Consider the following 27,868-nt stretch of genomic DNA (forward strand, 5'->3'; position numbering starts at 1 on the left):
TAACACTCCTCTTTATAATAGTGTCTTAACATCGTTGTTTCTTCGTTAGCAAGGATTGACATGTCTTAATCGAGTGTTTCACCATCAGAACACGGCGTTTCCGTCCAATCCAAGTACTCGTCCATGGAGATCCGCTGGAGACAACTCGGTATCCTGCGTACGAGTACTATTGGCGAGCACCGAAATCATCCTCATAAGCCCGGACGGCAAGATACTCAAGGCCCCATTTTACTGAGAGCGTGTCGCTCGCTTTTAGCACAACAGTTGCTATTTTCTTCCTCCTGAAACTCTTCAAAACAGCAATGCCGGACACGTAAAGATATTCCGGTGCCCGAGATGGGAGATACTGAAGGATAGCCTGGTCTCTGGACACCGTGACGTCCGCAACTCCCACAAGTTCTTGTCGCTCGGAAGTTTATGTACAAGCCCAGAAAGCGCTTCAGCCTGTATTTGCAGAAACAAAATTTAACTAAAAATTATTTACAATATATGACTCTAAATCTGTCTTGCACTTTAGATTAGTTTAAAAGGAAAACTAATGAAAATGGTTTGAAAATTTTGAGTTTTAACGATAAGGACAAAATAAAGGATAAAGTGAATGGTACCAATATTGATTTTTTAGCGTAAAAATGTGATTTTTCGTTAAACTTATAAAGTATTTTATTTTTATTAATAAAAAAAATGCTCAAAGTAGAATATCGCCGTATAAAAAAAATAATAGAAAACTGGAAGAAGGTGAAGAAGAAATCATGAATGCTCTGTTGAGAATTAAGCTGCCTACTAGCCTTGGAGTTAATCTGCAGAAGCTAAACCTGCAGTTGAAATCGAAAGGAAGCTGAGAAATTTTGAAGAAAATGAAGAACTTGCTAAATTTAGAAGGAGCCGTTAGTTTCAAATTGCAACGGCTAGTTTCATTTCCTGTTTTAGAAAGATTACAGCTGGTGTTCTTATCTTTTTAATTGTACTGTGCTTTCTCATCTTCTTCCAGGTGGATGGATGATATCCTCCGATGACCATTAATGGCCGGAGATGAGTTCTAGGTCCCTAGAGTGTAGGATCTGTTTTTGACCAGCTGTGAGGAATATAGTCCTTGTAATTTCTTTTGTTCGAATTAATGAAAAACACAGTCTTTTGCTCCTCTCTCTCTCTCTCTCTTGAAAAACACAGATTTCTTCAAACTACTACCAAAAAGTTTCAATCTTTATCAAAGATTATCAACCTAAACACCATGCCTGGTACCATTTCAAACATGCTCCAGCTTGAACATAAGCTGCCTTCCTCAACTCACCCCCATTTCTAAACAAACTCATGACCTTCCAACCAAACTCACTCACCAAATACTTGAACTCTCCCTTTCTGTCAACACCAAACTTCCCACTCCCCACAAACCCTACTTCTTCCTGATCGGCTGACGACGTCTGACTGCTGCTGCTGCTGCATTGCACTGAAGAAGAAGTTGTTTTACAAAAATTAGCAGGTCTAGAAAGAGTAAATCCGTATGATGAAATTTCCGTGCTGACTTTTGCTGATATGTTGGGATAGCTTGCTGGTAAATGATAATATTTTCTGCTTTGTTTTTGGTTTCCTTTTTTTATTTATTTATTTATTTTTTTAGGTATAAACTTGTCATGAAATTAATCAACAAGTATAAAACCTCGCTTTATATATTCAAAACAGGAGAATGGTAAGTTTAGTACATTTTCCAATTCAAATGATTTGGATATCAGAGTCTCCATGATCACATCCCTGTTGCAATCCTCACCCGTAACCACAAAACCTCTGCACACGACCAGAGAAGAATTGCACAGCCACGGAACTGAAACTGTAAACCCCAAACCAGAATCTTTCCTCCCCACTACCACGTCCTTGTATGCCTGCAGGCAAACCCTCGAGACGTACTTCCCCATTGGCAAAGTTTGCTGCAGAACGGATGGTGCGGAACCGTCAGGGTTCAAGATATCAGAATCTGAATGAAGGTTCACCACAACTGTGCCATGATCCGGGTGAAGCCGGCTGCTGAGGGCTTTAAGAAATGGGGAATGTGGATCCCATAACTTGCGTGGGAATATGTCTTCCCCATCATAAGCATCAACGAAGACCATATCATACTGAATGGTGGTATTGAGAACGAAATCCTCAGCATCGGATTCATGGAGGAACAGCCTCTCGTGGATGCCTTTCCACATAACGGTATCCATGGTATTGGGTGACACGGCACGCTTGCCTGATGGAGTCATAATTGAGAAAGCCGGAAATCCCATGGCTCGAACTGAGGCTGAGATAACAAGAGGGTCGATTTCAACAACATCAACAATAGCACCTTGAATTTTACTAGCCAAAAACAACGGTAAGCTTCCGCCACCCTGACCAATGCACAATATACGAATATTTTCGGTCCCAGTCACCGCGTTCATGAGATTGTAATTACAAGATGCTATAGTGGCCAACCCAGCTGCTATCATACTCTTAAGATAAGGAAGAGCCAAGCAATGAGGCTGCTGCATAAGGGCGATCGATTCCGGTTCCGATCGCCGATAGGCAGCCAAAACCTTAACGGTGCTCTGGCGGGTGTCGTCGTTAAAGCGGAGAGCGCGCCATTGATATCCGAGCACTCTGAATCTCTCGTTGTCCTGACCGCACTCCTGTATCTCTTCGTATCTTTGCTGCAGCCATCTCTCTGTCGATGCCCAATGGAGTTCGCTGGGTTTTGAGGAAGGATAGGCGACGACTGAGACAACGCCATTGCCTTTGTCAGATGTGGAGCGGAGGACGGTGTGGCCTTCGGATTCTTCCCCCCGCCACTCCGAGGCGTAGGACCAGTCGCCTTCGTCCTCGATACGGCGTCGTACTGCGGTTGAGAGCTTCCGGAGGTTCAGTCCCGAGCTCAATCCAGCTCTGGGCCACATGGCCGTACCCCGCAGGAAGTGAAAAACCCTAATCCAGCTCTGCGCCACATGGCCGTACCCCGAGCTCAATCCAGCCCTGTATCTCTTCGTACCTTTGCTGCAGCCATCTCTCTGTCGACGCCCAATGGAGCTCGCTGGGTTTTGAGGAAGGATAGGCGACGACTGAGACAACGCCATTGGCTTTGTTTTTGGTTTCTGTTTTTCTGATAACTTCCGTTACATCTTGAAATTTATTATTCTCTATAGATAGTATATGCCATTGAATTCTGCATTTTCTGATCCTTTGTTTATGTGGAGAGAGTGACGAAAAATTGGTAGGAGGGAAGATAAGATGTCGTGTGCACGAGTGGTCCTAATTTCTCTGCATGGTTTAGGCCAGAAATAATGATGCCACGTGGTCAAGCCTTAGACCATCTCCAAATGATGTGTCAAATGTTAAGTGTTAAATTAGAATTAATGGCTGATGTGGCAATTTGAAGACTTAGGTTAAATTTTATATATATTGTCAAATATTATTTTATTATTTAACTATAACTTTAAATTGTTGTAATTATTAAAAAAATGTTGAAACAAATTTTAATTGGTTGAAATGTTAGTGAAATAAGGGACTCACCATTAAAATGAAATAAAATTAAATTTGACATTGTTCTCAAATTTGACTCCAAATCCCAAAGCCTTCAAATTCAAATCCAATCAACAGATAACACTTCAGTTAGAGAAACTTTTGATGTCAAATATGCGCAGTGACATTTCACCTAGATTTTTGACATCTTCTTTGGAGATGCTCTTAGCCTACCACATGGACTTGTAGAAAACTATACATATGCACTACCAGTCAACACTAAGGAATTCTTGTGTCCGACCAACTGTAAATATGCAGCACTCGTTATGAGTTTGATGATGAACAAGTCTGTGTGATGCACAATATAGAAAGGTTTTGGTTTTGTGTATATGGTCAAACAGACAGGGTAGTACACCTTACTTTCTCTAGTTGTACTGGATTGTTGGACATAAGGTGCTGTCTCTCCGATTTTGTTTAATTTTATTTCATGTCCATAACAAAACTTAAATGTTGACCTAACAAGGAAAACCAAGTATTGAATAGAAACAAACTGATATAGTGAAGCAAAAAATCAATATCAAAGAAATACAAAATTTAATCAAGTATATTAATTAATTGCATAAATGTAAGGGATTTATAAAAGCTTTCATCTTTTGGCATGTGAGTTTACAATTTAGGGTTCAGAGTTTTGGTTCCACGTCCGCATCTTCTTTGCTGCTTCCACTAGGGTTGGGACTTGCATGGTCTCCACCAGGGTTGGGACATGCATGGTCTCCTCCAGGGTTGGGACTTGCATGGTCGGACCCATTGATCACAGTACTTGCCGCACTAGCATTCCCGTTGTTATCATCCTTTTTCTCTTCCATTATCTCAGTTCCTCCTCCACTACCACCACTTGTTTCACCCTCCACAGCTATACTCCTACCCCCGCTATCGCTGCCATGACTCTCCTTACAATCCCCCTTACCGCCACTCTCCTTAACCAAAACCAGAGCCAAGTAAAGCGCTCCATTAACCCGGAATGACCAAACCTGAACAAGCTGGCCTTGTTTGATTTTGTTCCTCTGAGCAACCGCACCCCATTGAGTTCTCAACACATACAGTTTGCTGCTTTTCATAAGCCAGAGTCTCAAGTTTATATCTCCTTTTACAAGACCAGGGTCTATTAACTGAACCTTCATTGTTTGCTGTCCCTCAAGTAACTCCTTCTCTTTCCCTTCCAAGAAATCCATCGATACAATTTGGGCTTCAGGCATTGACAGTCTGTTTTCGCCGGGAGATATATCAGTCATGGTAATTCGCTTCTGTATCACCAAGCCCAGCCTAGTCCCCTTTAACGTTGCAATTTCTCTCTTGAATTCGTCAGGCAAGTCGTCATATTTCGGAGGCGTGGAAGGACTACCAATCGGTTCTTTCTTCTTCGGAGAGTTCTTGGTCGATCCCTTGGCTTTCTTGACATTGTTCTTCGGCATCACCTTTCGTTTCTTCCATCCCACGTCACCCCTACCAATAGCATTAGTCTCTCTCAGTGAAGACTCCATAGCAGAAGCCGTAAGCTTCGCTCCATCGCACGACCTCTGTTTCTTCGGCGCACGATCATCATTTATCCCATTGCTAGACCATTTTCTTTTCAGAGAATGATCTGTTCTAGTAGAATCGATAGGGGGCGACCTTTGTTTCTTGGGCGGCTCGACTAGCCTTGGCTTCTTGAGAGCCCCCTCTCTCATCAAAGTTTCTCTCTTTTGCTGCATTAACTCAACTTCAACCTCAGCAATTCTAACCAACCAGTCCAAACGGGTAAAGTTTTGAGGCCACTCCGTCAAGCCATTGAAGTATTTTTCACTTAGTAACCGCGCCATCTTATCTTCTTCCTTTTCTTCTCGGAGAGATTGAAGAAGATACAATTTGATGTAAAGCAAAGTATGGCACGAGCTTAGAACGTAGGACGAGTATAAAATGTATTGTTTTGGTTAAACCTGCAGGGGTGTGATTTTATAGGGTTTTTACAGTACTGATCAGTGTCTGATTAGGAGTTGCTGATCGACTAGAGACTTGCCCTTCAAGTATACGAATCTTAGGGTTTTAGGAAACTAAACACGCACAGGTTTAGGAATCCTTCCAAAACTAGGTATTGTAATTGCTCAAACATTGGCTATATGATTCTAATCGAGCTTCGAATTTCTAAAAAAAAAAATCCGTATCTATATAGGAAACAAACCGCTTTGGCCACAAACAAAGGGAAAATTTGACACTTGTAAAACTCGTGCAACTATTCCGGAGATGTCCGGTCCTTCAGAATTCACTTCCAAAACAATTACAATTCTCCCTCGAAATAAATTAATAGAAGAAAAATGTACTATACACCCTTTCAGCTTTCTCCTGGCTTGAGATTAATTTTGATTATTATTATTTTATTTTTTAAAAGCGGGGCAACTAGTGGCAAGCCACTACCCTTTCAGTTTTCTCCTGGCCACAGTCAATAGCAGACTAACTAGCTTGGAGCCTCGAACCCGGAACCTCCCTGTATTTTGTATTTTGAGAGCCGAAATCCGCGCTCTTACCACTGGGTCACTTGATGTGGTTGATTAATTTTAATTATTCAATGAACCAAATTCAATAAAAATAGTGCTATGAAACCAAACTAGTCTAATATTTTCTTTTTTTTTAACTTTTATCTTAGGATCCCCAATCTTGAAATCCTAAATCCGTCACTATTTACTACTCCCGCCATCAACAATACTACTCTTACACTCGCTATCACCATCATCACCACTCTCCTGATGATCCCATCCAACACTGCTCCTCTTAACCAAAACTAGGGCTAAGTAAAGCGCTCGATTAACCTGAAACGACCAATCAACTTGAACGATGTCGCCTGCTTTGAGCTTGTTTTTCCGAGCAACATTCCCCCATTGAGTCCTCAATACATATATCAACCGCCTCAGGTTTATATCTCCTTGTACAAGACCAGGGTCTATCAACTGAACCGTCATTGTCTTACAGTTCTCAAGCATCTCCTTGTCTTCATCTTCTAAGAAACTAATCGAAACAAGTTGGTTTAGAGGCATTGACATCCTATCTATACTCGAACTTATATCAGTCTTGGTCAATTGTTTCTCTATCACCAACTCCACTTTGGTCCCGCCCAACCTCTCAATTTCTCTTTTGAATTCTTCAGGCAAGTCATGGACTCATGATATCCAAGAGGCGCGGAAGGAGTATTCAGTTCTTTTTTCTTCAAAGCTATATTCATCGTGTCTACGCCTTTCTTGGTATTGTTCTTCAACGACATCTTCTGCATCTTGAGTTCCACTGGCGTCCGATCCCCCAATTCTTTTGAAAGAACGATCTGACGACCTATTTTTCTTGGCCGCCCAATCGACTATCATAGGATTCTTGATTTAACTCTTTTGCTTCACAAGTTCCTCCTGCATCAGGTCCTCAGTAGCGAGCCTAGCAACCTCAAGCTGTGAAGCATCAAAGTCTTTTTCTGTGAACTCCACCATCTCGGCAACGTTGTCTTCTTCTTCTTGTTTGAGTTCTTCCCCTTGGGAGATTGGAGAAGAATGCAATGTAGTACTGTATTTGTCACTGAGATATTCATAGCGTACTTATAGTCGTCTGTGTCCCAAATTGCAAGCTTAGGAATCCTCTCAAAACTAGGGTCTAATGATAAATTCTCAAAAAACAAAAAAAACTAAGGGAAGAAAGGAAGGAAACTGCTTGGCCAGAAGAAAAGGAAAGCATGAAGCTTCGATTTACTATATTACCTACCTTCCTGTTTTTTCCCTGACTGAATTAGCAGAGAAGAGAAACTCTGTGGGTGTTCTTTGTTATGATTTATATTGGTTCTCTTGTTGGTCAAGGATTAGGGTTGCATTGTGCTCCTCCATCGAATCCAATCCACCTGCAAGTTTCGACCTTACGCAAAACAGAGAAACAGAGCTAGTAATCATGCCAAAGAATAAGGGTAAGGAAGGAAAGAACAGGATGAGAGGTAAAAATGAGGCTGTTGACGAAAAGCGTGAACTTGTCTTTAAGAAATACGGACAGGAGTATGGCCAAGTGCTCCGAATGCTTGGTAATGGCCGGCGTGAAGCCATGTGCGTTGATGGGAGAAAGCGACTTTGTCACATCCGCGGTACAATGCATGGATAGTGATGAATTGGGACTTACTTAGCCATTAATAGAATCCGGAGCCACTCTCCTCAGAGGCGGATCCAGGATTTCAAGATCAGGGGGTCCCAAGATAAAAGTTTTAAAAAAAAAAAAAAAATTAGACTAGTTTGATTCCATATCACTATTTTTTATTGAATTTGGTTCATTGAATAATCCAAATTAATCAACCACATCAAGTGATCCAGTGGTAAGGGTGCGGATTTTGGCTCTCAAAATACAAAAAACAGGGAGGTCCCAGGTTCGATGCTCTAAGATGGTGAGTCTGCTTGATTGTGGTCAGGAGAAAGCTGAAATGCTTCTGTGAGTCTTCCAGACCCCTAGAAGGGGTGGATAACCGTGGCTTGCCACTAGTTGTCCTACTTTTAAAAAAATAATAATAATCAAAATTAATCTCAAAGGTAATAAAACCAACAAATTCTCCTTAGTAACATAACGCATCAATTAATGAATCTATAAAGATGAAATTTGTTAATATAACATATATATTATAATTGGGAGTTGAGACTAGAGTCTAGGATTAAAATACTTAAATGAATTTGGAAGAAACAAAATTAGGTAGCTAGAGGTGGTGCAACGGCAAATGGTGCTAGGGAATGGGGTAACTTGAGTTTACAGTTGAGAGGTTGCGACAATTTGGAGGATTAAAATAAAAATTAGAAACCTCTTCTTCGTTATAAGCATTGCTGCATGCACATCCATGGAGGCAACAAGCCTCTCCGCTGCACCTGCTCAAATTGTTGGAGGGTCCCGAAGGTCAATCACAAGTGTTTCTTCAGCCTTTCAAAGGGTCCGGACCTCCTGGGTCCCTATATGGATCCGCCCATGACTCTCCTTGATCCATCACGAATCGCGAATGAAGAGTATAGACTTCTGGCACATGGTCAGCTAACTAAGGTCATCTTCAACCGACACAGCCAAATGGTCATAGGACTAAAAATAACTCGAAATGACATGAAAACCTTCCAACCGAGAACTAGGCCAAAGGGTTTGTGGGCCTTACCAAGCCAAAACCTCCAAATCAGGCCAGCATGCTGGTCATTTCCAGCCAGTCAACCCTCCAGCGCCAGAATGTTAAGCTTGACATTTTGCCAGCCCTCTAGCTCAGCCTATTTGAATGACAATGACTACCTGGCGTCATGCTATCGTCAGGTTACCGTTAGAATTTGATTTTTTTTTTTTTTTGGGACAAATTTATAAAAAAATCTAATTTTTTTTTTCTTATAAATACCTAAGCCATTTCTACACTATTTCTCATATACTTTTCACCATTCCATATTATCTTACCTCATTTTATTTCAATTCTTCACATTCTATTCTCTTACCCCTTCCAATAATCTTTCCTTTAATTTTTTCAATAATTTTGAAATGGTCACATCTGCAATGAAAGGAAGGGCTTTGACCCAAAAAGAAGATAAAACTCTTTGCATGGCTTATAGATGGGTCTCGGAAGATAGTGTCAAGCGTAGTTCTCAAATAAGTGAAGGTGTTTGGACTCGTACGTCCAAAAAGTACAATGAGTTCTATGAATGCATCTGTTGACCTAAAAATTACAAAACCTACGTGGCGCGCAGACCGAGTAACTAATAAGCTAACTACGTCCTTCGGTTGAATGTGGGGCGTGCCAACTCGTCGGCCGAGCTCGGCCGAGGAGTAAAATTCGTTGATGTCGCGTTGAGCGCGTTGCTGACTTCTTTATCTTGCGACTGCGACCGAGGAAGGAACACTCTCGGTCTTTGGGTTCTAGAGCCTGAAGATAAGGCTGCTAGTTCAGCGAAGTTCACAAATCGTCGACGCCCGATTCGGTCACCGTGATTATATTTGTAAGAGTATAAGCACGTCGAATCGACACCAGACTATACAGACACAAATATTCAAAGGTGATGTATGTCTTGATGGTGAACGTGGTTCGGCTGTCAAAATGCCAAACTCTAAAACTCACTTGTGAATATCCAATCATAAAATCACTCGGTGTCCAGTACGCCGAATGTCGTAACTCGTAACACCTTACATCGCCGAGAGGGCTAATAAGATGACCTCTGCCAATAAGGATTCGAAAACCCTTCTCGGCCGAGACTTGGATAGGTAACTAGTCGACCTCGACGCAGTGCTGTTTATCCAAACTGAAGGTGCTCATCGGTCGGCTGATTCTACGGCAACAGTGTTGTTTATCCAAACTGAAGGTGTTCGCCGGTTGCCTCCACACTGCTGTTTATCTAAACTGAAGGTGTGTCGGCGGAAAAAGGAAAATGAAAAATCTCAAGATGTTTGAGAGGTTTTGCGCAGAGCAATTGTGTGTTGAGTTGAAGGTCCTCAATTGTTGCATGATTTTTTGTATTTATAGCACCAACTCCTTCTTGAGATCGAATTAAACTCCTACCCGGATTGGGAGTTCCTGTTTCGTTCCGACTCTGCTTCAAACAACCCTACTCCCACTAGGACTTTGAACTCACCCCCTTTTGGGGCTTTATTCATTGTCGGTCGAGAATCCTAATTGCACCATGACTTCCGCGACCCTCTTTGCTTATCTGAACTACTTCTTCTTACGATAGGACTCGACCATCCTTGCTAAATGGCCCGGAATCATCAGGCAGCCCATAGTATTTTTGACATGGCTTTAGGCCGAGCCCAACCCTATACTCGGCCCAACAATATTATTTTGGGCCCAAACAGCATCACTCCACCGAATCCCTGAAACCACAAGAGTTGTTCTTCAAGATGGAAACAACACAATCTCCACCCTAGTACTACTTGTGGTACGCGAACGTATCATCCTACGATGCCTCATGTACTCATTTAAAGAGATATTACTAGTTCTTGGATTCAAATGCAAATTAGGTCCATCATATATTTTCGCATCAGCAGGAGAGGCAAAGGCCAGCAGTGGGAGTGCAATGATAAAGGTCTAAGTTTTTAAGATAGAGACATAGCGCAAAGTGTGCAAACAAATTTCAATCTTCACAGAGGAATTTCATCGAATAGTTGGCGGACTTGTTGTCGTCGGCTGAATCATGTTGCACTTTTGTCAACAGATATCAACATTTAATTGATGAGTACCATCATAAGCATTTGTAGACTATTGTCACCGCAACATTTAAAAAGTCTTCGAAAAACCTTCACATACTTGTTTCCCAACCTTTGTATGGTCTTGGGACCACCTTGATTCAATGTACATCCGCCCTATGGCTTTGTATTTCCAGATGGTGAATTGGTCATGTTCCATGTAGCATCTGTTTTTTCCTAATATATCTATTACGCTTGTCTTCAAAAATTGATTAATTTTTGAAAAATATAGCGGATATAAAAAATGAAAAAATCCTTTAAATAGAGAGAACTAAAGCAAACCCTAAACATATAACAAGCAAGAAATCTTAATTCTTGACCCACAAGAAAAGAAAAAGTACAGACACTTCAACTCCAATACACCGAATCCAAAACAGAGAAAATACGAGACAAAGCGACAAGTCGTGATCGATCCTAATCGCAGTTATGCATGCAGCAATATCATGACAAAGACACTCCAAATCATGTTCAAGTGTTCATCCAAAGAAAGTTAAACAATTATACAGACGTCCTATGAAACAAAAACTCGACAAGTTACTGCACGTTTGTGGGTGTGAAGCAGAATGCACAGCATGCAAGAAATTCAAGCAACAAATTATCGACTCCGAAGAAAATGGTGACAATGCAGCACAACAAAAAACCAGAAACAGTAAAAACGAAACGCAACAAAGACGAGGGCTGGAGGAGAAACAGGACTATGGGCAAAGCTCAAGGGAGCCGAAAACCCAAATTTTGATTTTATTTCCTTGCTGAAATGAGAAGCCACAGAAAATAAGATGAGCATAACGAACTTAAAAACGCAATAAAAGGAACGGAAAAGAAAAAGAACATGGATATAGAAGAAATTGTTCAATGTGTACTTTCAGGAGAATGATGTATCCGACTTAAAATTACCGAATCAGACTCATTAGACCCCGAAATCAAAGCCTCACAAGCCTTTGGGGAACCCTTGGGTATTATTAAAGGACCAGTTACTGCATCTGCCGCACCTTCGCTAGAAGCCTGACCAATTGGATTATCGTCTTTAGTCTTGCTAATCACATTTGAGTCATTAGCTGCTGCAGGTAAAGTGGTGGTAGCAAGAGATTCGTTATCAGGTGATGAGAAACCATTTGCATCACCATCATCTAATTTCGCCTGGTCCGAGGATTCTATTTCCACCCCATTTGAGATTGTTTGGGGATCCCCTGCTTTGTTTCCACCATTATCATCAACTGGCATTCCCAACATAGGAGAAGGGACGCATGTGTCATTCTGCACCTCGTGATTCAGAGATGAAACTGGTACCTCCAGTCTCTCCTCGGCGCCATCACCAGATGCAGTGCCAGCATTTTTATAATCTGGAGCGTCTGCCATTTCTATATCAGAAGCCGGGACTAACTCCTCTACTTTCTCCCCATTGCAATGGACTTTTGCTTCCATATTCTCCTGATTAGATGCTAAAATAATGTCCAATGCTCCTCCAGCAATAATTGGCAAGACTCTCGTTTCCATCCTCTGCTTCTTATAAAGATTCATCGCTTTCTGCAAGTCAGAAAATAAAAAAAATGTCGGGCAACTAGGATGCAAGTACGTAAGCAAATATATCAAGCAAATACACTGTTTGACTAAAAGAAAACAGAGTTGAAATGTCATAATAAAACCCAAATGAGAAATAGTAAAGTAATCCGAGTAAATTAAACAGTAACTTAACAACCAATTTAAAAATAAATTAGTAAACCATATATGCATTATGATAATACTCCTACCAAATAATAATGCCCAAGAATTATTAACCTGCATCTTGCTCATGCATCAATTCAATATCCTGCTTTTCTGAGTAAAGAAATTTCAGCTATTTTTTTCAAAAAGCAAAATCACAAGTTTAAATATTTACAAAAAATGTGTTCATTAGCATGCATGCCTCTTAAAATCACGCCTGCATTCATACCACTAATCGCAGCCTCAAAATGCATGTCAGGAAATACAACAAATACAAAGTGTATGACTAACTTCAGATAGAAATGAACAAGATAAATAACATTATCATTCATCATAAAGTGTACCTGAAAGACAGAATCCTTCAAAGGAGGAAAAGGCGAGGACCTCAATAAGATTTTGGACGATTTCAATCCTGCCCTTGCACCCTGTGACATTAGGAGAGAAGATGCAATCAGTAAGATTAGATTCTAGAAGCAAAACGCAATAAAGAATGTTTGAGAAAGAATCTGCACCTCCAAAATTGTGTGCGTAGTAGCATCTTCATCAACAATTGGGCTCCGCTCAATACACTGCCTATACACCTCAGGATGAGTAAGTTTTGCTGAAATGTCAAGCTTGGAAAGATAATAATGACTTAAACAGAGGATGTCATCACTTCGTAATTTAGAGCGACCAGGTGACTTATCATGACCACTTTTAGGCATAGACTCCTTTAGAGGAGAGGTCATAGTGGACCTTCTTTCAACGGTTTTAGAAATTCCAAGATCCAGGTTATCCCCATGGTGAGGCGCCTGACCCATCTTCCCAGCCACAGCATCATCCATAGCAGCCTGCACAGGATAATCATCTTTCTGAACTGAGGAAGGCAAGTCCCTTTTCACATCGTTGTTATGTACTTTCCATGCCTCACCGCTGGATTCCCATCCACGAGCATTCATTGGATGCCTGCTTTGATCCCATTCAGCACCCCCATACATGTGATTCTCATCCCTAAAGGCACCATTACTCACATCCCATAGATGCAAGTGGGAAGGGCCTGGACCATCCATCATGTTCTGCCATCCAAGTGGCCGCAAGTGACCGGGAAATCTCTCAGCATCAGCCATATGATAAGGCATCCCAGAGTGGTTAATATCCATTGAAGGTCTAACACCAAAAATTGGTGGAGCTGGAAACTGCGGTAGCATCCCCTGAAAACCACCATGAGGTGCCCCATGTTGGAAATGCATGAACCCATTTGGCACTGGTGAAGTCCAGCTTGGAATGCCCCTCCATGTATTACCATTACCATGCCCTCGAACCACATTGGGATCACTACTCCTTCTGTAACGTGCACTGGAGTTGCCTCTACCATCTTCTTCCATTGAACCAATAAAAGGGCTGTCAGCTCCGGCCCTGAAATTGGGATGAGGAGGATACAGAGAAGACAAATTACTCTGACTACTTCTATTGTGAGCTGACGAATCAGCAGGAGATGACTCGTCTACCAAAGGCTTCTCTGATGGTAGGTCCCGACCCAGTGCATCCTCAGTGTTAGAGAAATCTATATTGTCCATGGAAGCACTGCTTCTTCGACCTGTTTCTTCAATGTCAAGACTCCGTCTGACACCAGTTCTGTTGATGTACCTGCGGTCAATACTTGATGATGAAGGAGACCTTTCCATCAAGGGCAGGGGTGAAGCCTTGGAAATTGAAGACTTGTCATTTGACATCTCGCCTAAATGGTTATCATCCATTTTATTGGGTCTCTCCATGGATCTGTACTTGAAACTTCTTTCTGAAACTCCAGCCAAACCAGACCCATCTCTAGGAGGCATTGCTTTGGACCTATGCTCTACTCCAGAATCCCTATATTTCAAATCTTCTGGATTCGAATACCTTGGGCCAGGAAAAAAAGACGACATATTAGCATATAACACAAAAATTCATCACAAAAAACAAAAGGGTTAAACACAATCACAGTATTTCCTTTCCAACCATGAAACTTTTCTCATAGATTAAAGTTAGTTTGGTTCAATGTTAAAGAGCATCTTATTTCACAGGATCCCAAACTACCATATTCTATGTGTGCGTGTTAAACATATATATCTAAACTATACCAACTCCAAACACAATTTTCCCATTGCATACAGAACTCTGACGGGGAAGAGACAAAAAGGGTTGGGGGGAGAGAGAGAGAGAGAGAGAGAGAGAGAGAGAGAGAGAGAGAGAGAGAGAGAGAGAGAGGGAGAGAGAGGTACCTGTACTCATCTATGCCGCCATGTGAATTAGAAATGGGGGAAGTCCTGCGTTTATTGCTACTCAATTTAGAGTCTACATAAGCTTGCCGTGACTGAGATCTTCCCTTATTAACATCAGGCTCAACTCTATCACCACTCAATGACTTCTTTTCCAAGTCAGAGTACCGAGCTTTCATACCTCTAGATTTATCACTGCCATCATCGCGGTCATCCGGAGATCTTTTCTTTCCCCTGCTACTATCTTTGTATCTAGTGCTCCGATCATCAATATGTGACCCATCATAGTCCCGATCATAATCTCGATCACCATCTCTATCACGGTCTCTGGCCCGATCACGGTCATGATTGCGGTCTCGCTCGCGGTCCCCATCCCGCTCCCGATCACGGTCCCAATCCCAATCACGATCATAATCACGGTCACGACCATGATCCCACCCATGTTCGCGTTCACGATCGCGATCACGAACATGATGTGAGTCACGGTCCCTTTTGCGATCGCGATCATGATCTACTTTGCTTTCCCCATCCTGGATCTTGGATCTCTTCTCTTGCATTTCTATCAAATCTTTTTCATCTTTCAAATGCTTGTCATCGGACTTGCTGCTTGCATAATCCTTTGGAGGGCGCTCATCTCGGTGCTTATTGTCCTTATCCGCATCTTCCCGGTGCTTTTCTCTGTATCTCTCATCCTTCCGCTTCTCATCTTTCTTCCTGGTATCCCTGCCAGAATCATCCCTATAAGATAATCGCCCATCATTGATGTCTTCCACATCATCTAGATGCTTATCCCCATCACCAACATCATCTCTTCTTTTCCTCATTCGTCTATCAATCTGGTTCTCTGCATCAGGACTTTCCAATTCATCCCGTGCATTTAAATCTGCAAACCCACATAAAATAAGACATAGATTTACACTCCAAAATAAAACTGCAGACACAAAATTTAATTTTAACAGTCATCTATCTACTGTAGAATATTGGCATCTCGTTAATATCAAACAATATGATCTAATCTATTTGCCTCTTCATTAACAGCAGTAATTCACATCTTAGCAATTAATCCAGCAATTGACATCCATAATTTGTGCCTTCAAACATCTAGTTCCATTCCAAACCAATATTAAATGTTAACTAAAATAAAAATCAGTTAAATGATTATAACTATTATTAAAACAGCCGACAGGATAAGCCCTTTCACATACAACAGTTATTAACATTTGAGGAAAAACAATTAAAATAACAACCGATGTGGAAAGGAACAATTAAGAAACTAAACCGATCAACCTGATTAAGGAAAGAGGGTGTAATCACAGACAAGGGAAAGATAACATTCAACTACGCAAGTAATAAAACGATAACTCATAAAACCTATGAATAAGAGAAACGCAAACCAGACTCAAAACAATCATTTAACATCTTCATGAGAACAAACAACCATTTAGATAATCAACAAGACAACCAAAGTATCATAAAGATGAAAATCATTATCAATCTGGACTTAATGAAATCAAAGGAAACAGCTACAGCTCCAAATTTTTCTCAAGTATGTTTCAATCAAACCCCGATTCACATATGGGCATAAGCAAATTTCAGCAAGTGATAAAAGAAGGTTAAGTGCACAGACTCAATAGAATGGCACCTCTGCGCTGCCCCATGTCTTACTCCGACCATTCATAATCTTAAAAATTAGTAATTTAGTATTAATTCCAAAATGTAGAAATGAAACAGTCACATCAAGGAGACCAATGAGAATTTGCCAACTAACAGGCCAGACAACCACACTCAACCCCACGCAGTCACATGGGTCATTCCAACATAGCACCTAATTGTTGGTTTCCCCAGATGTCATATTAATTGATTGCATCCAGCGTAAATTTGGGAACTAGAAAATAAAAATTTGACCATAACGATCACTGACAAATTACCAATGCAAACCCACTGTATTTCAGTGTCTACAGAACTAATAATGACCAGGGATGTAAATACTAATGTACAAATACATAAGTGGGTCCCACAAATAAGGCAGACTGCAGCATCCAATAGATATGTGATAATACAAAGGCCACCCTAGCAATCACTTTATCACTTTTAGATCATCAACTCAAAATTGATCTATATATCAATATGATACAATAACTGCAACATAAAAAGCATTAAAATCTATGTAGAACTTTTCTCACATTAAGGATGGTGATATGATTTTAAAAGCATACATGTGATTGTGTTTACCGTGAACGTTCTCAGTGTTAAGCTTTCCATTTAGTACCACTCCCACTTATGATATGCAAAATATCAAAATCCAAATTAACCAAGATTCAACAAATCCAAATATACTTTCCAATCAAATTATGCTCGAAACTCTTGTTGATCTAATACGGCATGCTCCAAGTGTTTATAATCCCTAAACCTATTGAAGAGCTCAATTTCCACCAAAAAGATTGTTTGTATTCTTCCAAACCCAGCGTCAGCTATTCAAAATCATATTAATGATCACGCAAGGTAAACCATGAAAAGAATTCGTTTCCACTAGTTAGTGCTGTAGAGTTGAAGGTGCAATGACATGAGAAAACATAACGTTGTATTATATTGTCACTCATCACAGTAAACTATGTTGAACTAAACTGAGTGAAAAGTTACCATATTCGAAATTATCAACATTCTCCTAATGGGGAGTAAAACGGTAAGAGTAAGTCCGTAGAGTTAACTAGTCATAACAAGTAACACATTGCTGGAAAAAAAAAATCCATATAGATGTATAAACTACAAAATAACGAACAAACCCTATCAGTTACCATACCAGTTTTTTCATTGACTTGCTTGGCAATGATACGTTGTTCATCGACCAATCGCTCCGTTCTCCCATCTTTACCTTTCTTTTCCCTTTCTCTCTCCCTGTCCCTTTCCTTGTCCCTCTCTGCTCCTCCACCTTCCTTACCATCCTTTCGAATCGACTCCTTATCCCTATCCCTATCCCTATGCTTCCCTTCACCCTTTCCACTACTAGTCGAACTCTTCTTCACTTCGCCACCCTCTGCATACAACTCCACACTCTCATCTCTCTTCTTACTCTTGGACTCCCCTGATGCCTTCAATGACTTCTTCGAACCCTCACTGCTTCTTCGGTGATCATTCTCCCCGCCATTCCACCTATCACTCCCTCCATCATCAACCCTCTCCTTGCGCCGCTTAGCCGATACTGAATCCTCCAAATAGTCCCCGTTCCCGGAGCCGCCATACGAGTCCTTCCCATCCTTCAAATCAAGCTTCCGCTTCTCACTCGAACTTGAATCCTTTAAAACCCTAACTACACCGCTCTCTTCCTTGCTCTTACGATCCTTCAAGCTCGAATCCTTCTCCGAATCCGAGTACTCCCTGGCATCCCTCGAACTATGCTTGCTTGATTTGTGCCTTGTACTCCTCGGCATCACAGCGAAACACTCAAAATTCAAAAAATCTAAAATCTCCCCCGACGAAAATTTGAAATTCCAAATCGAATAACGAAAAAACCCCAGATGCAAATCGCCGAGACAGACTCAATGCTCAGATTGGAGATTGAAACCCTAATTATAACGAAACCGAACACTCCAATCCAATGTGCAAAACTGGAAACCCTAATTCTTTGAGGGTTGAACCAATCGCAGAAGAAAAAAAACTCGCACTGGAAGGGAAGAGTGGGCGGCGGAGGAGAGGGCGGATCGCCGGGGGATGGAAGGTGTGAGATTGAAACCGAATATGGTGAAAATTACAGCCGAGACAAAGAGGGAGTGGGCGTCGGCTGGGGATAAATGTGGAAAAACATGTGAGAGAGAGAGAGAGAGAGAGAGAGAGAGAGAGAGAGAGAGAGTGAAATGAGCTAACGAGACTCGGAGACGACTTGGTGACTTGGTGCCTTGGTGGACAGTTTTTGTGTTTTTTATCTGACGCGATTGCCCTTCATATTTTCCGTTTATTTCGATTCCCTTTGGGATTCCGCTGATTCTGCACTTTCCCACTTGAAAAAATTAATTAAATAAATAAATTTGAGAAATTCTTATATTTTCCTTTTCAGTTTTTTCATTTTGTTGGAGCCTTTTCCTTCTTAGTTGTAAACAGTGTTTGAAATTTTTTTGATAGAGTCGTTAATTTTTGTAAAAATATTTTAAAAATTAGAGAAACTTATAGAAAGCGAGTAAAGTCTAAATTTCTCAAGATATCGGACAAATTCTTAAGTTTCATCTAAAAACACCATATTTCATCAATATTTTTAACATTACAACAACAATAATAAAACCTTTTTCCCACTAAGTAGGGTCGACTGTATAAATCCTAGAACGACATTACGCTCGATATTCCCGACAATTCCAACATTACAGGTTAAATATTGACAAACGATCATATGTTCCTAAAGTTTTACTTTAAATGTTCATGTTTTTTAGCAAAACTTCCATCATTTTCATTGAAGGCATCCAATATTGATATTAGTATATCCACCAATATTCCACAAATTTACATATCAATTTTCTACCGATACCAATATTTTAAACGTTGGTTGTAAATAACCCAGAGGTAAGGGTGAGTATAGAATAATAGATAAGTAGGAGTAACTAGACAAACAAAATCAAAAATTCATAATTTCTCGTTTGGTTTCGATTAAAGTTGTAATTTTCAGGGCATTGTCTCGTTAGTGATAACAATTCAAATGCACAATGGATTCAAAGGGATGGTAGAATCATCGACTACTTTTAACATCAAGGGCCTTGCTACGTTTCGCAAGTTAACTACAAAAAAACCTACAACCTCGCCCGCCCGCCTCAACCGTGTTGCAACCCGAGACTATTGCTCGGGTTGTCACGGTGCCACTTGACACCGTTACATAGTTCCCGGAAAAGAAGGATGGAACATCGACCATAAACATTGTTTTTCCCTTAGCAGTCGATTAAACATGGGATTTTCCGAACAGCTGCATTCTTTAAATCAGCCCCTGTCGCTGCAGATCAGTATATGTCTTCTTATTGTATATGTTACCTTCTCTGTCTTCGTACTCTTCTTCAAGATCCGGGCGCCATTTGTTTACACCTTGCCGTGCTTGTATCCTCTTCCATAGTTCTTTAGCTTCCTGCGTAAGTGAAATGGTTTAGTCTTCGGTAAAATACTAAGCTAGCGAATTATTCGAAAAAGAATATACCTCTATTGATGTGATCTCGTTGAAGTTCTTCGTGTTTGGTATACCTAGGCAACGCATACCATGCTGATGGCGCCATTCCTTAAAATGTCTCTCAAAAGCTCTACGTCCCCAGTAACTGTAATTCCCGCATATCTCGCACTTGAATTCCTGAAATGCATGAATAGAGTTGCAATCACCTGACCTCTAGTTTATGCAAAAATAATACTAGAACGTTCAAGAGATAACTCAATTGGCAACGCCAAGCTGGCAAAAATACACATAATAGTGAAAAAAGAAGACTGAAATTTATTTAGTTCTTTAATAAAAAAAACAAATTGTATGGATGTTATACATGCACCGGCCACTTGAAGATAAGAAATAGTCCCCGGGCACTTGAAGATAAAACACGATTCACATTCAACCGGGAAACAAGGACGTAAGTATAAAATCATTCTGGAAAATAAATAGCTTACCTGACCAAGACCATGAAGCTTATACAGCCAGTAGGGAATGGGCTTCCCATCCCAACCCATTGGCAATTTCAGTGGATTGTAAATCTGCTGTTCATCATCATCACTTTCAGTATCGGCCTGTGTCTCTTCCTGTGAGGAATCAAACCCAATCAAGCATCCGTTAGAAACCATTACAAATTTGATCAACAAAGAAAACTAACTATTATATGATTTCATTGATGTCAACATATTTCTTCAGGGGGTGATTTCTTACCTCTTCACGTTCTGCTTCAATTTCTTCATATGTCAAAGCCTGTTTCTTCATGATGTTGTCTTTTGTTCTTTCAATAGCCTGCACAAATCCGACGATAATTTTTTGTAAATGTGCACTGATATTCAAACTCCAACAAAAACAATGAAAATAGGCAACTACAGAGACACAAACATGTAAGACTGGGAAATTAGGAAATATATGCCAACCTCAGTCAGTAAGTCGCATAATTTTTTTGTTTTGGCCTCCAATAAAGCAATTTCTTTTAAATTGTCAACTTGTTGTGGAGCTGCAGCAGCCCCATTCTGTTCTGCACCACGCGAACCTTTGGCAAAATGTTTCTTGTCCAACTTCTCCAGAGGTGTGTCCTGCGTAAAATAAACAGATATTTAAGTACTACGTGGCACAGAGATTTTATTAGAAACGGTGAAAAAATGTCAAATTATCTGACAGGTTTCCATAAGGATTCAAATTTGTGAATAACACATCATTAACATAACATGAAGTGCAATGACTTGGGTAAGCTAGGGCATTCTGATTTTTGGCTAATTTAGCAATTTTAGGACATTTCAAGTAGTTCCAATTGAAATACTCCCTACAATACTGATTCAGAAACTAGAGAACAGAAAATGTACAAGCACATATCAAATATGCCACTTTTCTCAAAAAGAAAAAGTTACAGAACAATCACCTTCGTAAGGAAAAGCCGCTCTGCACGCTGCTGAACAGTACCACCTGTCTTCAGTCCTAATGAAGCTAGTGCCTGGCAGATAATTAAAGAGATAATATAAGAAAATTTTCTTTTTTATTTTGTGAGAGAAGAATATATAGAGCTTGCTTAAGATGTGTTCTCAACTTAGGATTGAACTTGGATTATATTTTTTTGGGTGAAATAAATTATATTTTTTTGGATGAAATAAATCTGTTCTAGTTCTTTAATTTCATACACATTGAACAACATTTATTGAGTACAAGATATTTTAATCCATTTTCGATTACATATGAAAGACTGCACAAGTAATTTTGGAAACTATTTGACTTTGAGCATCTAGAACGAAAAAAGAGAAGACAAACCCTGATCACTAACTATTAACTTCCTCCCATTTTTGGCATTCGCTTCTTTCTCTATGTCTCACTTTAGTACTAAACCGTTTCTATTAGTCAACAAGTTAATGTTGAGCTTTTGACAATCATTATTTACTATAACTTGGTAACTTTTTACCCCAATCTGTGAGCATTTAGGGTCTAATTTTTTGCCAATAACTTTTCTTTTAAGTTGTAAATGTCACCCTTACCTCCTTTAGCTTTTCAGGGCCCACTTCCATCAGTTCTTCCACCGTGCTATAATAATCAAGATCGATCATAGTAAGTTGATCTTGAACATGCCCATTTTCTTGCTTCTCATTTTCCCATCCTTTTACCTTGCCATCTGCCCATTGCTCTTCAAATTCGGTTTCAACCTGTCAAAAAAATACCGTACTTCAACATTCCAAATCCAACCACAGTCCAGGATCATAGATACCATGGAATTATATCGAACCATGCCTAAATTGCAATAGCCCAATCAACAAAAAACATTAAGTTCACAAAGACAAAGGTAACTATGATAAATTGGTTTCATAACTATATACATACATAGACGTTGTTAACGTCCATGTACAAGATGAATTACTACTATGCTCAATTGTGATTCAAGCCTTCAAATCATTTAAAGATAACAAGGTATGCTTGAGTACAATGTTTATCATTATTTCGGGCAAATTTACTAGAGTAATAGTGAATTATAACTTTCTAGCCAAAGAAAATTCATAACTGGAAACTTAAGAATGAAAAATATATATTTCAGATTCACTTTCCTACAAAAGCAAGACTAAATTGATGCTATTGCATCACTCTAATATAAGTAAAGGAGAGTATTGATTTGGACCTTCAAAAATATTCTGTCAAGATCTTGCAATGGCTCTGTCCTCTGGAAAAAATATATCAGGTATGCAAGTAGATTTTCCATATATTCCTTGTACTGCCTGAAAAATAAAACAAAATCATTCCCAAATTTCATGTACATGAATTAAAGGCAATGGCGGAAGAAAATAATATAACACTTCACCTTGCCGACTTCAGCTTGCGTGGAATCTTTTGTGGTTGTGAAAAAGCATCAAGATAAGCAGAGTACTCGATAGGTTCTCCAAATTTGGAATTAATATACTGGTTGTATAGTTCATGCAAGTCAAGGTATCTTCCAAAAGCTTCCTGAAAACAGAACTAAACAAATCAATGAAAGGATATGAAGTATAAATGTAACAACTAAGTAGTGCTTATCAAAAAAAATGAATACAATAACCTGAATAAATAAAGATAATAACCAGATATACCCATCTGTATTATTTGCCTATCTATACAGTTACTGTCCAATTGGAAAACAAACAAACAAAAATGAAGTAGCATTTTATGAAAAATTGATATTTCCACAGCTTGTGTGGAAGGGAAAATAACTGAATCAATCTAGTTCACTTGTCTTTGTAACTTCAAGCATTTTTTACACAGGCATGCATACACACAGACATAGATACAGAGACATAAACACAGAGATGGAGAAAGAGAGAGTGAGAGTGTGAGAGAGTGAGAGAGAGATATTGACCTCTCCACTGAACTCGATTTGAGGTTCCTCCTTTAGCAGTGCTTCTTCTTCCTCATTAGCATCAACAACACGAGCAACTGGGTGCTTTCGGTGATACTCACGAATCTGCAGATATGGCAAACATTTCACCAATAACTTAAATTACCTTCAGATTTTGGCAATTAATTGATAGACGGACTGATAACCTACTTAAGTACTCTGAGTTCTCGTTTTTGGTTTCCCAACTAAATTTTGGATAATCAGAACACAATGCACACACTCGTACGCGCAAAAACACAACTTTGAAAAAACCCTCAACCCTCACCCTTCCATCGATGAATAAACACCATTAACATCAGAAGATTCAGAGCTATAATTTCTTCATCCAATAAAATCGACAAACAAAACAAAGAGAAAGAAAGAAAGAAAGACATACCTCTTTCAATCGATCATAAAATGCGCTGAAAACGTTGGTGCCAGTGGTAGTCTGGCCTCCGAGAGCCGCAATCTCGTCCTTCCTCGCATTATCTTTATCTTCATAGATGTCAATCTAAAACCAAACACACAGAAACCCCCAATTAGCAGTCAAAACCATAAACCCTAGGGTTTCCGCAATTAAAAAAAAACCCTAAGTTCGAAAAAATCCACACACATTCCGTACATTCTCAATCGCACAGTGTATAGGAGGTGAAGAGAGAGGCAATAATAATACGTACCAGTTTTTCGGTGGTGGAGGTGATGGTGTCGATCATTTGGCGGACGCGGTGGCCCTGGTACAAGCGGTCCTTGCTGGACGGCGGCTCGTTCATGAAGTCCTTCACTATCAGCCGCTCGAGCCGCTCCACCTCCTCGTGAGCGGCACGTGTCTGCTCCAGTAGCGTCGACGACATCTTCTCTGCCAAACGGAGGAGCTACCGAGCTACGGCTTCTCTCTCTCCCTCTCTCTACGCTTTGCCTCCGTCTCTTTGCGGACGAAGCAAAATCTATAATTTTTAGAGTGAGAAGGAACTGGTGACGTGGCTTTTAGCTGTAAAGCCATCTCCAACCGATTCAGAGAAAAGAATATAATAGTTCAGAATGACACGAAAATCATTTCCAACTGAAGGCTAAGCTAAAGGGTTTGTGAGTCCCACCCCAGCCAGCCAACCCTTCATCCCAGCCCTCTGGCGCCAAAATGTCAAACTTGACATTTTGCCAGCCCTCTAACTCAACCTATTTGAATGCCAACGGCTATCTGGCATCAACATGACTTCAGCCAACAACGGCTAGCAAACGTCATGCTGTCGTCAAGTTACCGTTGGAATTTGAATTTTTTTTCTTGGAAGAATTTTTTTTCTTATAAATACCTACAACATTGAAAGTTGATGATAAGAAGTGTCACGTAGATAAGAATATTATCTAAAATTTTCACAACCAATTACATCTCGACACGTAGCACTTGAAATCTTATTTGAAACATTATTAAGATTACATAAAGATAAGAAATCTTGAGAGTTACTCAGTTTAGCGACATGTGTCACTAGAAATCCTATCCGAAAAATTATTGAGATTACATGAAGAAGCTTGACAATATTGATCTATCTCCACTAGCACTGGATTTCTTCACTCTTATGAAATTAGCCACCAAACCTGAATTTTTTATAATTAATAGGTTAGAAGTTAATTGTTAGAGAGAAGAAGAGTCAGTAGAGATCGAACCCGTACCAAGATGCATATACCTAAATGCTTTTCATCACTGTGATAAAACGTCATCTGCACCATGCTGACATCTATCATCTATAATTTTGTTAAATATGAGAGCGTGACTTGTATGAAAGCGCTTTTTGAGGGGCATTTATAAATTTACAAGCCATGACATGCATTTTATAATTTTGTTCTCGTTAAAAAGATTATAAAAAAAATTTACACAACCGTTAGATTTATTAACGTATATCAACAATTGTTATCTTAGAATTTTGCAGAAAATGAGGGAAAATGATTATGATTTTGGGTGAGAAATAATTTCGTATATAAACATCTTTTATGATTGAAAATGGGAGGATTTTATTTTTAAACTACACTTATGAACGGATAAGAATGACCTCGGAAAAGAGCTTACATGCAAGTCGCGTTCTCATGTTTGGCAAAGTTGTGAACGAAAATTAGATGAAGGTGTAATTTTGAGATCTCTTAATATTTTGTCTGGTGGTAAATGCACAAAAATTGAAAAACCAATCCGTCATTTATGCAATTTCCCTTACTTTTCTTTTTAAAATAAACCCCGTCTTTTCTCATTATTTTCTGCTGTGCGCTATCAAGTTCCTGGAAGCCGTTGAGAGCTTATTGGATGAAGGGCCCATATAAGAGCCCATATGAGGCAACAGGAAAAAAATGTTGGGCTAATGATGGGCTCTGATTTTCTAAGGTAAACGTGTCAGTAATCTAATGGGCCCAAATTATTAAGGCCTGAAAATGTTGTGTGGTGACAGATGGGAACTGAACACCAGAAAGAGCATGTGAAATACAAACCCACCCACCTTTAATAACAACTGCCTACCCCATACCAAAATGTGATTTAAACTATCATAACTTGCCCAATTGATAAAATCTCCATTTTTCTCCTTTGTTTTCGAACTATGCGACCAAATTATATTCTTTCGTGGCATCAGATATGGACCACCTTATCCAACTTGCATTTAATCTAGTGGTATTTTTGTAGGACTGAGCGATCAGACAATGATATAACCGGACTCCTAGGCCACTTCCCGAATACCAAGCTCCCCATTTTCCCCTCCTCAATTGCCCTTCCTCCTAAATTTCTCCTTCCCTTCAGTGTAGGGCCTCTCTGAGTGTATTGTCCTCGAAAAGTCTGGCTCTGCCACTGTCAGTTCGTCCCCTTTGACTATAAAATGTAAGATATGGACCACTTAAATGAAGTTTTTTGAACTTCTACCATCTTCTTTATGAGCAATAATTATTTTCTTTGTGTGAATGGGGACTATCAAGACATAAAAAATTGGCCTAGAAAGAAGCCGTTGATAAATAATGGAAATGTGTTTCACGATGTTGCTTTATATTGTAGCCTTCCTTTATTTTATTTGTTTCTTGGTCCACTCCAAAAAGGGAAAGATACTCAGCTCACAGCAGAGAGATTTCGGTAGGAATGTCAGACTACAGCCCACTGAACCATATCAATGTAAGATTGAGTAAAACCAAAATATACAATTTCATTATTTCATCAAATCTGCTCTACAAATAACGTGACCCGTCATTCCGTCCAAGTTTTTCTAGTTAAAATCTCCCACCAAAAAGAAATATAAAAGAAAAAAAAAACAAAATCTGTGTTGGTGATGATTTCAGATGCTACCAAATCTAGTACTAGTAGTAAAACTTTTCCTAAGTTGTTGCCAAACATATCAAAGCATTTTGTAACGTTTTTTGTGCTATGAAAATCTGAAAGACATCACAATCATAATTGACACATGTATTTCATCCCTAAACTCCAACTAGTGATTAAGGAACGTTAATTTAAAGAAAAAGTTGTTTTTTGACCAATCAAAAGACAAAAGGTCGTATAAAACTTCAATTACTCGTTTATTAATCCGTAATCAAATTGAGAATAATTGAATCGAGGAGAAAATAGAATTGGATTTCTGTTAAAGTTGTTTGCTAAACTATATGGCGGAGTAGGAATGATGTTAGTTATTTATAAGTTGTTTACTAATTCACTTGAATTGGAATTAAAAATAAGTTGATTACTAAATTGCCCTTACCTAAAATAAATTATTTTATGCTGATTAATTAAATTAATATATATGTATGTATATAATTGAACAAGGTTTTATTTTTATTAAAAGATTGTTATTTCATTCGTCCCGTCTCTATGTTTCTCACGCCTCCCCATTTGGAAGGCGTGCACTTCTGCTTCTTCCCACTCTTACCTCGTTTGGTAAACACGCCACAAGTCAAATAAGCTGGAGGGAATGTTAAAAAAAGGGTTACTGGGGTTGGTGGGAATAGTAAATCACTTTGTGATGATTCATGCTTGTGACCTTATTCTCTAATTCTACATTAATATTGTTTAAATATCATTAAGAGGAACTATTAGATTAATTAGCTTCACATTAATCTTAATCCATCCTCCAATAGAGTTTTGAGCTACCTACCCACTCATATTGCATGGTCCATCAACCTCTAATAAAACAACCCACAACCATCTAACCATTGGAATTCGGAGAGCCATGAGTCACCACCAACACCTTCTTGGGACCTTGTACATTTACTTCCATCACAAATCATGTTGATAATTCTACCAACTTTTTCACGACAAACACATATCTATTATGAAAATTTCATTATAACAGTATTTCAAGTTAATCAAGTATTTTCATACATTTTAACATTAATTTTTTAGCCAAAATGTTTCCTGAGATTGTAATAACTCCTCACTTTAGTCTTTGAGATTTAAAATCGATGGAACTGGTCTCTAAGTTTGTCAAGCATCAATTATTTTGGTCATTCCGTGAAAAATCTCCATTAAATAAGGAGAAAATGTCAAAACTACCCTCAACTTTTGTCAAATCATTTTGGTCTACTATTTATTAAATTGACGATATTTTTGTCATTTTGGTCATTGTTTAACAGTAATTTTCACCAAACGACTGAAAGGATTGACGGTGGACAAACTTAGAGATCACTTCTATCGATTTTAAATATTAGAAACCAAAGTGAGTAGTTATGTCAATCTTACCATTTTAA

At 39.4% G+C, this 27,868-nt stretch overlaps 4 protein-coding genes across 4 annotated transcripts; all 4 read right to left on the reverse strand.

The window, feature by feature from the left end:
• Window positions 1-55: 55 nt before the first annotated feature.
• LOC148696037 (GCN5-related N-acetyltransferase 10, chloroplastic-like) lies at window positions 56-1,630 on the reverse strand. Its single transcript, XM_088697459.1, has 3 exons — window positions 1,624-1,630; window positions 1,220-1,444; window positions 56-414 (listed from the first exon to the last, which is right to left on the reverse strand). Exons 1-3 carry the CDS (start codon window positions 1,628-1,630, stop codon window positions 167-169), a joined length of 480 nt encoding a protein of 159 aa, XP_088553585.1. The 3' UTR covers window positions 56-166.
• On the reverse strand, window positions 1,624-3,254 carry LOC137735626 (uncharacterized). Its single transcript, XM_068475073.2, has one exon. It carries the CDS (start codon window positions 3,081-3,083, stop codon window positions 1,635-1,637), a length of 1,449 nt encoding a protein of 482 aa, XP_068331174.2. The 5' UTR covers window positions 3,084-3,254; the 3' UTR covers window positions 1,624-1,634.
• An 8,132-nt stretch (window positions 3,255-11,386) lies between these two features.
• LOC137735624 (uncharacterized) lies at window positions 11,387-18,524 on the reverse strand. Its single transcript, XM_068475071.2, has 5 exons — window positions 17,446-18,524; window positions 14,649-15,528; window positions 12,921-14,286; window positions 12,753-12,833; window positions 11,387-12,231 (listed from the first exon to the last, which is right to left on the reverse strand). Exons 1-5 carry the CDS (start codon window positions 18,071-18,073, stop codon window positions 11,557-11,559), a joined length of 3,630 nt encoding a protein of 1,209 aa, XP_068331172.2. The 5' UTR covers window positions 18,074-18,524; the 3' UTR covers window positions 11,387-11,556.
• A 728-nt stretch (window positions 18,525-19,252) lies between these two features.
• LOC137734810 (splicing factor SF3a60 homolog) lies at window positions 19,253-24,178 on the reverse strand. The gene is made up of 12 exons (XM_068474093.2): window positions 23,848-24,178; window positions 23,568-23,681; window positions 23,153-23,257; window positions 22,622-22,764; window positions 22,442-22,538; window positions 21,810-21,974; window positions 21,206-21,277; window positions 20,724-20,882; window positions 20,518-20,595; window positions 20,265-20,393; window positions 19,813-19,959; window positions 19,253-19,743 (listed from the first exon to the last, which is right to left on the reverse strand). Exons 1-12 carry the CDS (start codon window positions 24,019-24,021, stop codon window positions 19,597-19,599), a joined length of 1,530 nt encoding a protein of 509 aa, XP_068330194.2. The 5' UTR covers window positions 24,022-24,178; the 3' UTR covers window positions 19,253-19,596.
• Window positions 24,179-27,868: the final 3,690 nt, after the last annotated feature.

This window comes from Pyrus communis, chromosome 7 (assembly GCF_041283825.1).
Source record: "Pyrus communis isolate YQ-2024b chromosome 7, ASM4128382v1, whole genome shotgun sequence".
In the NCBI taxonomy this organism is placed as follows: domain Eukaryota; kingdom Viridiplantae; phylum Streptophyta; class Magnoliopsida; order Rosales; family Rosaceae; genus Pyrus; species Pyrus communis.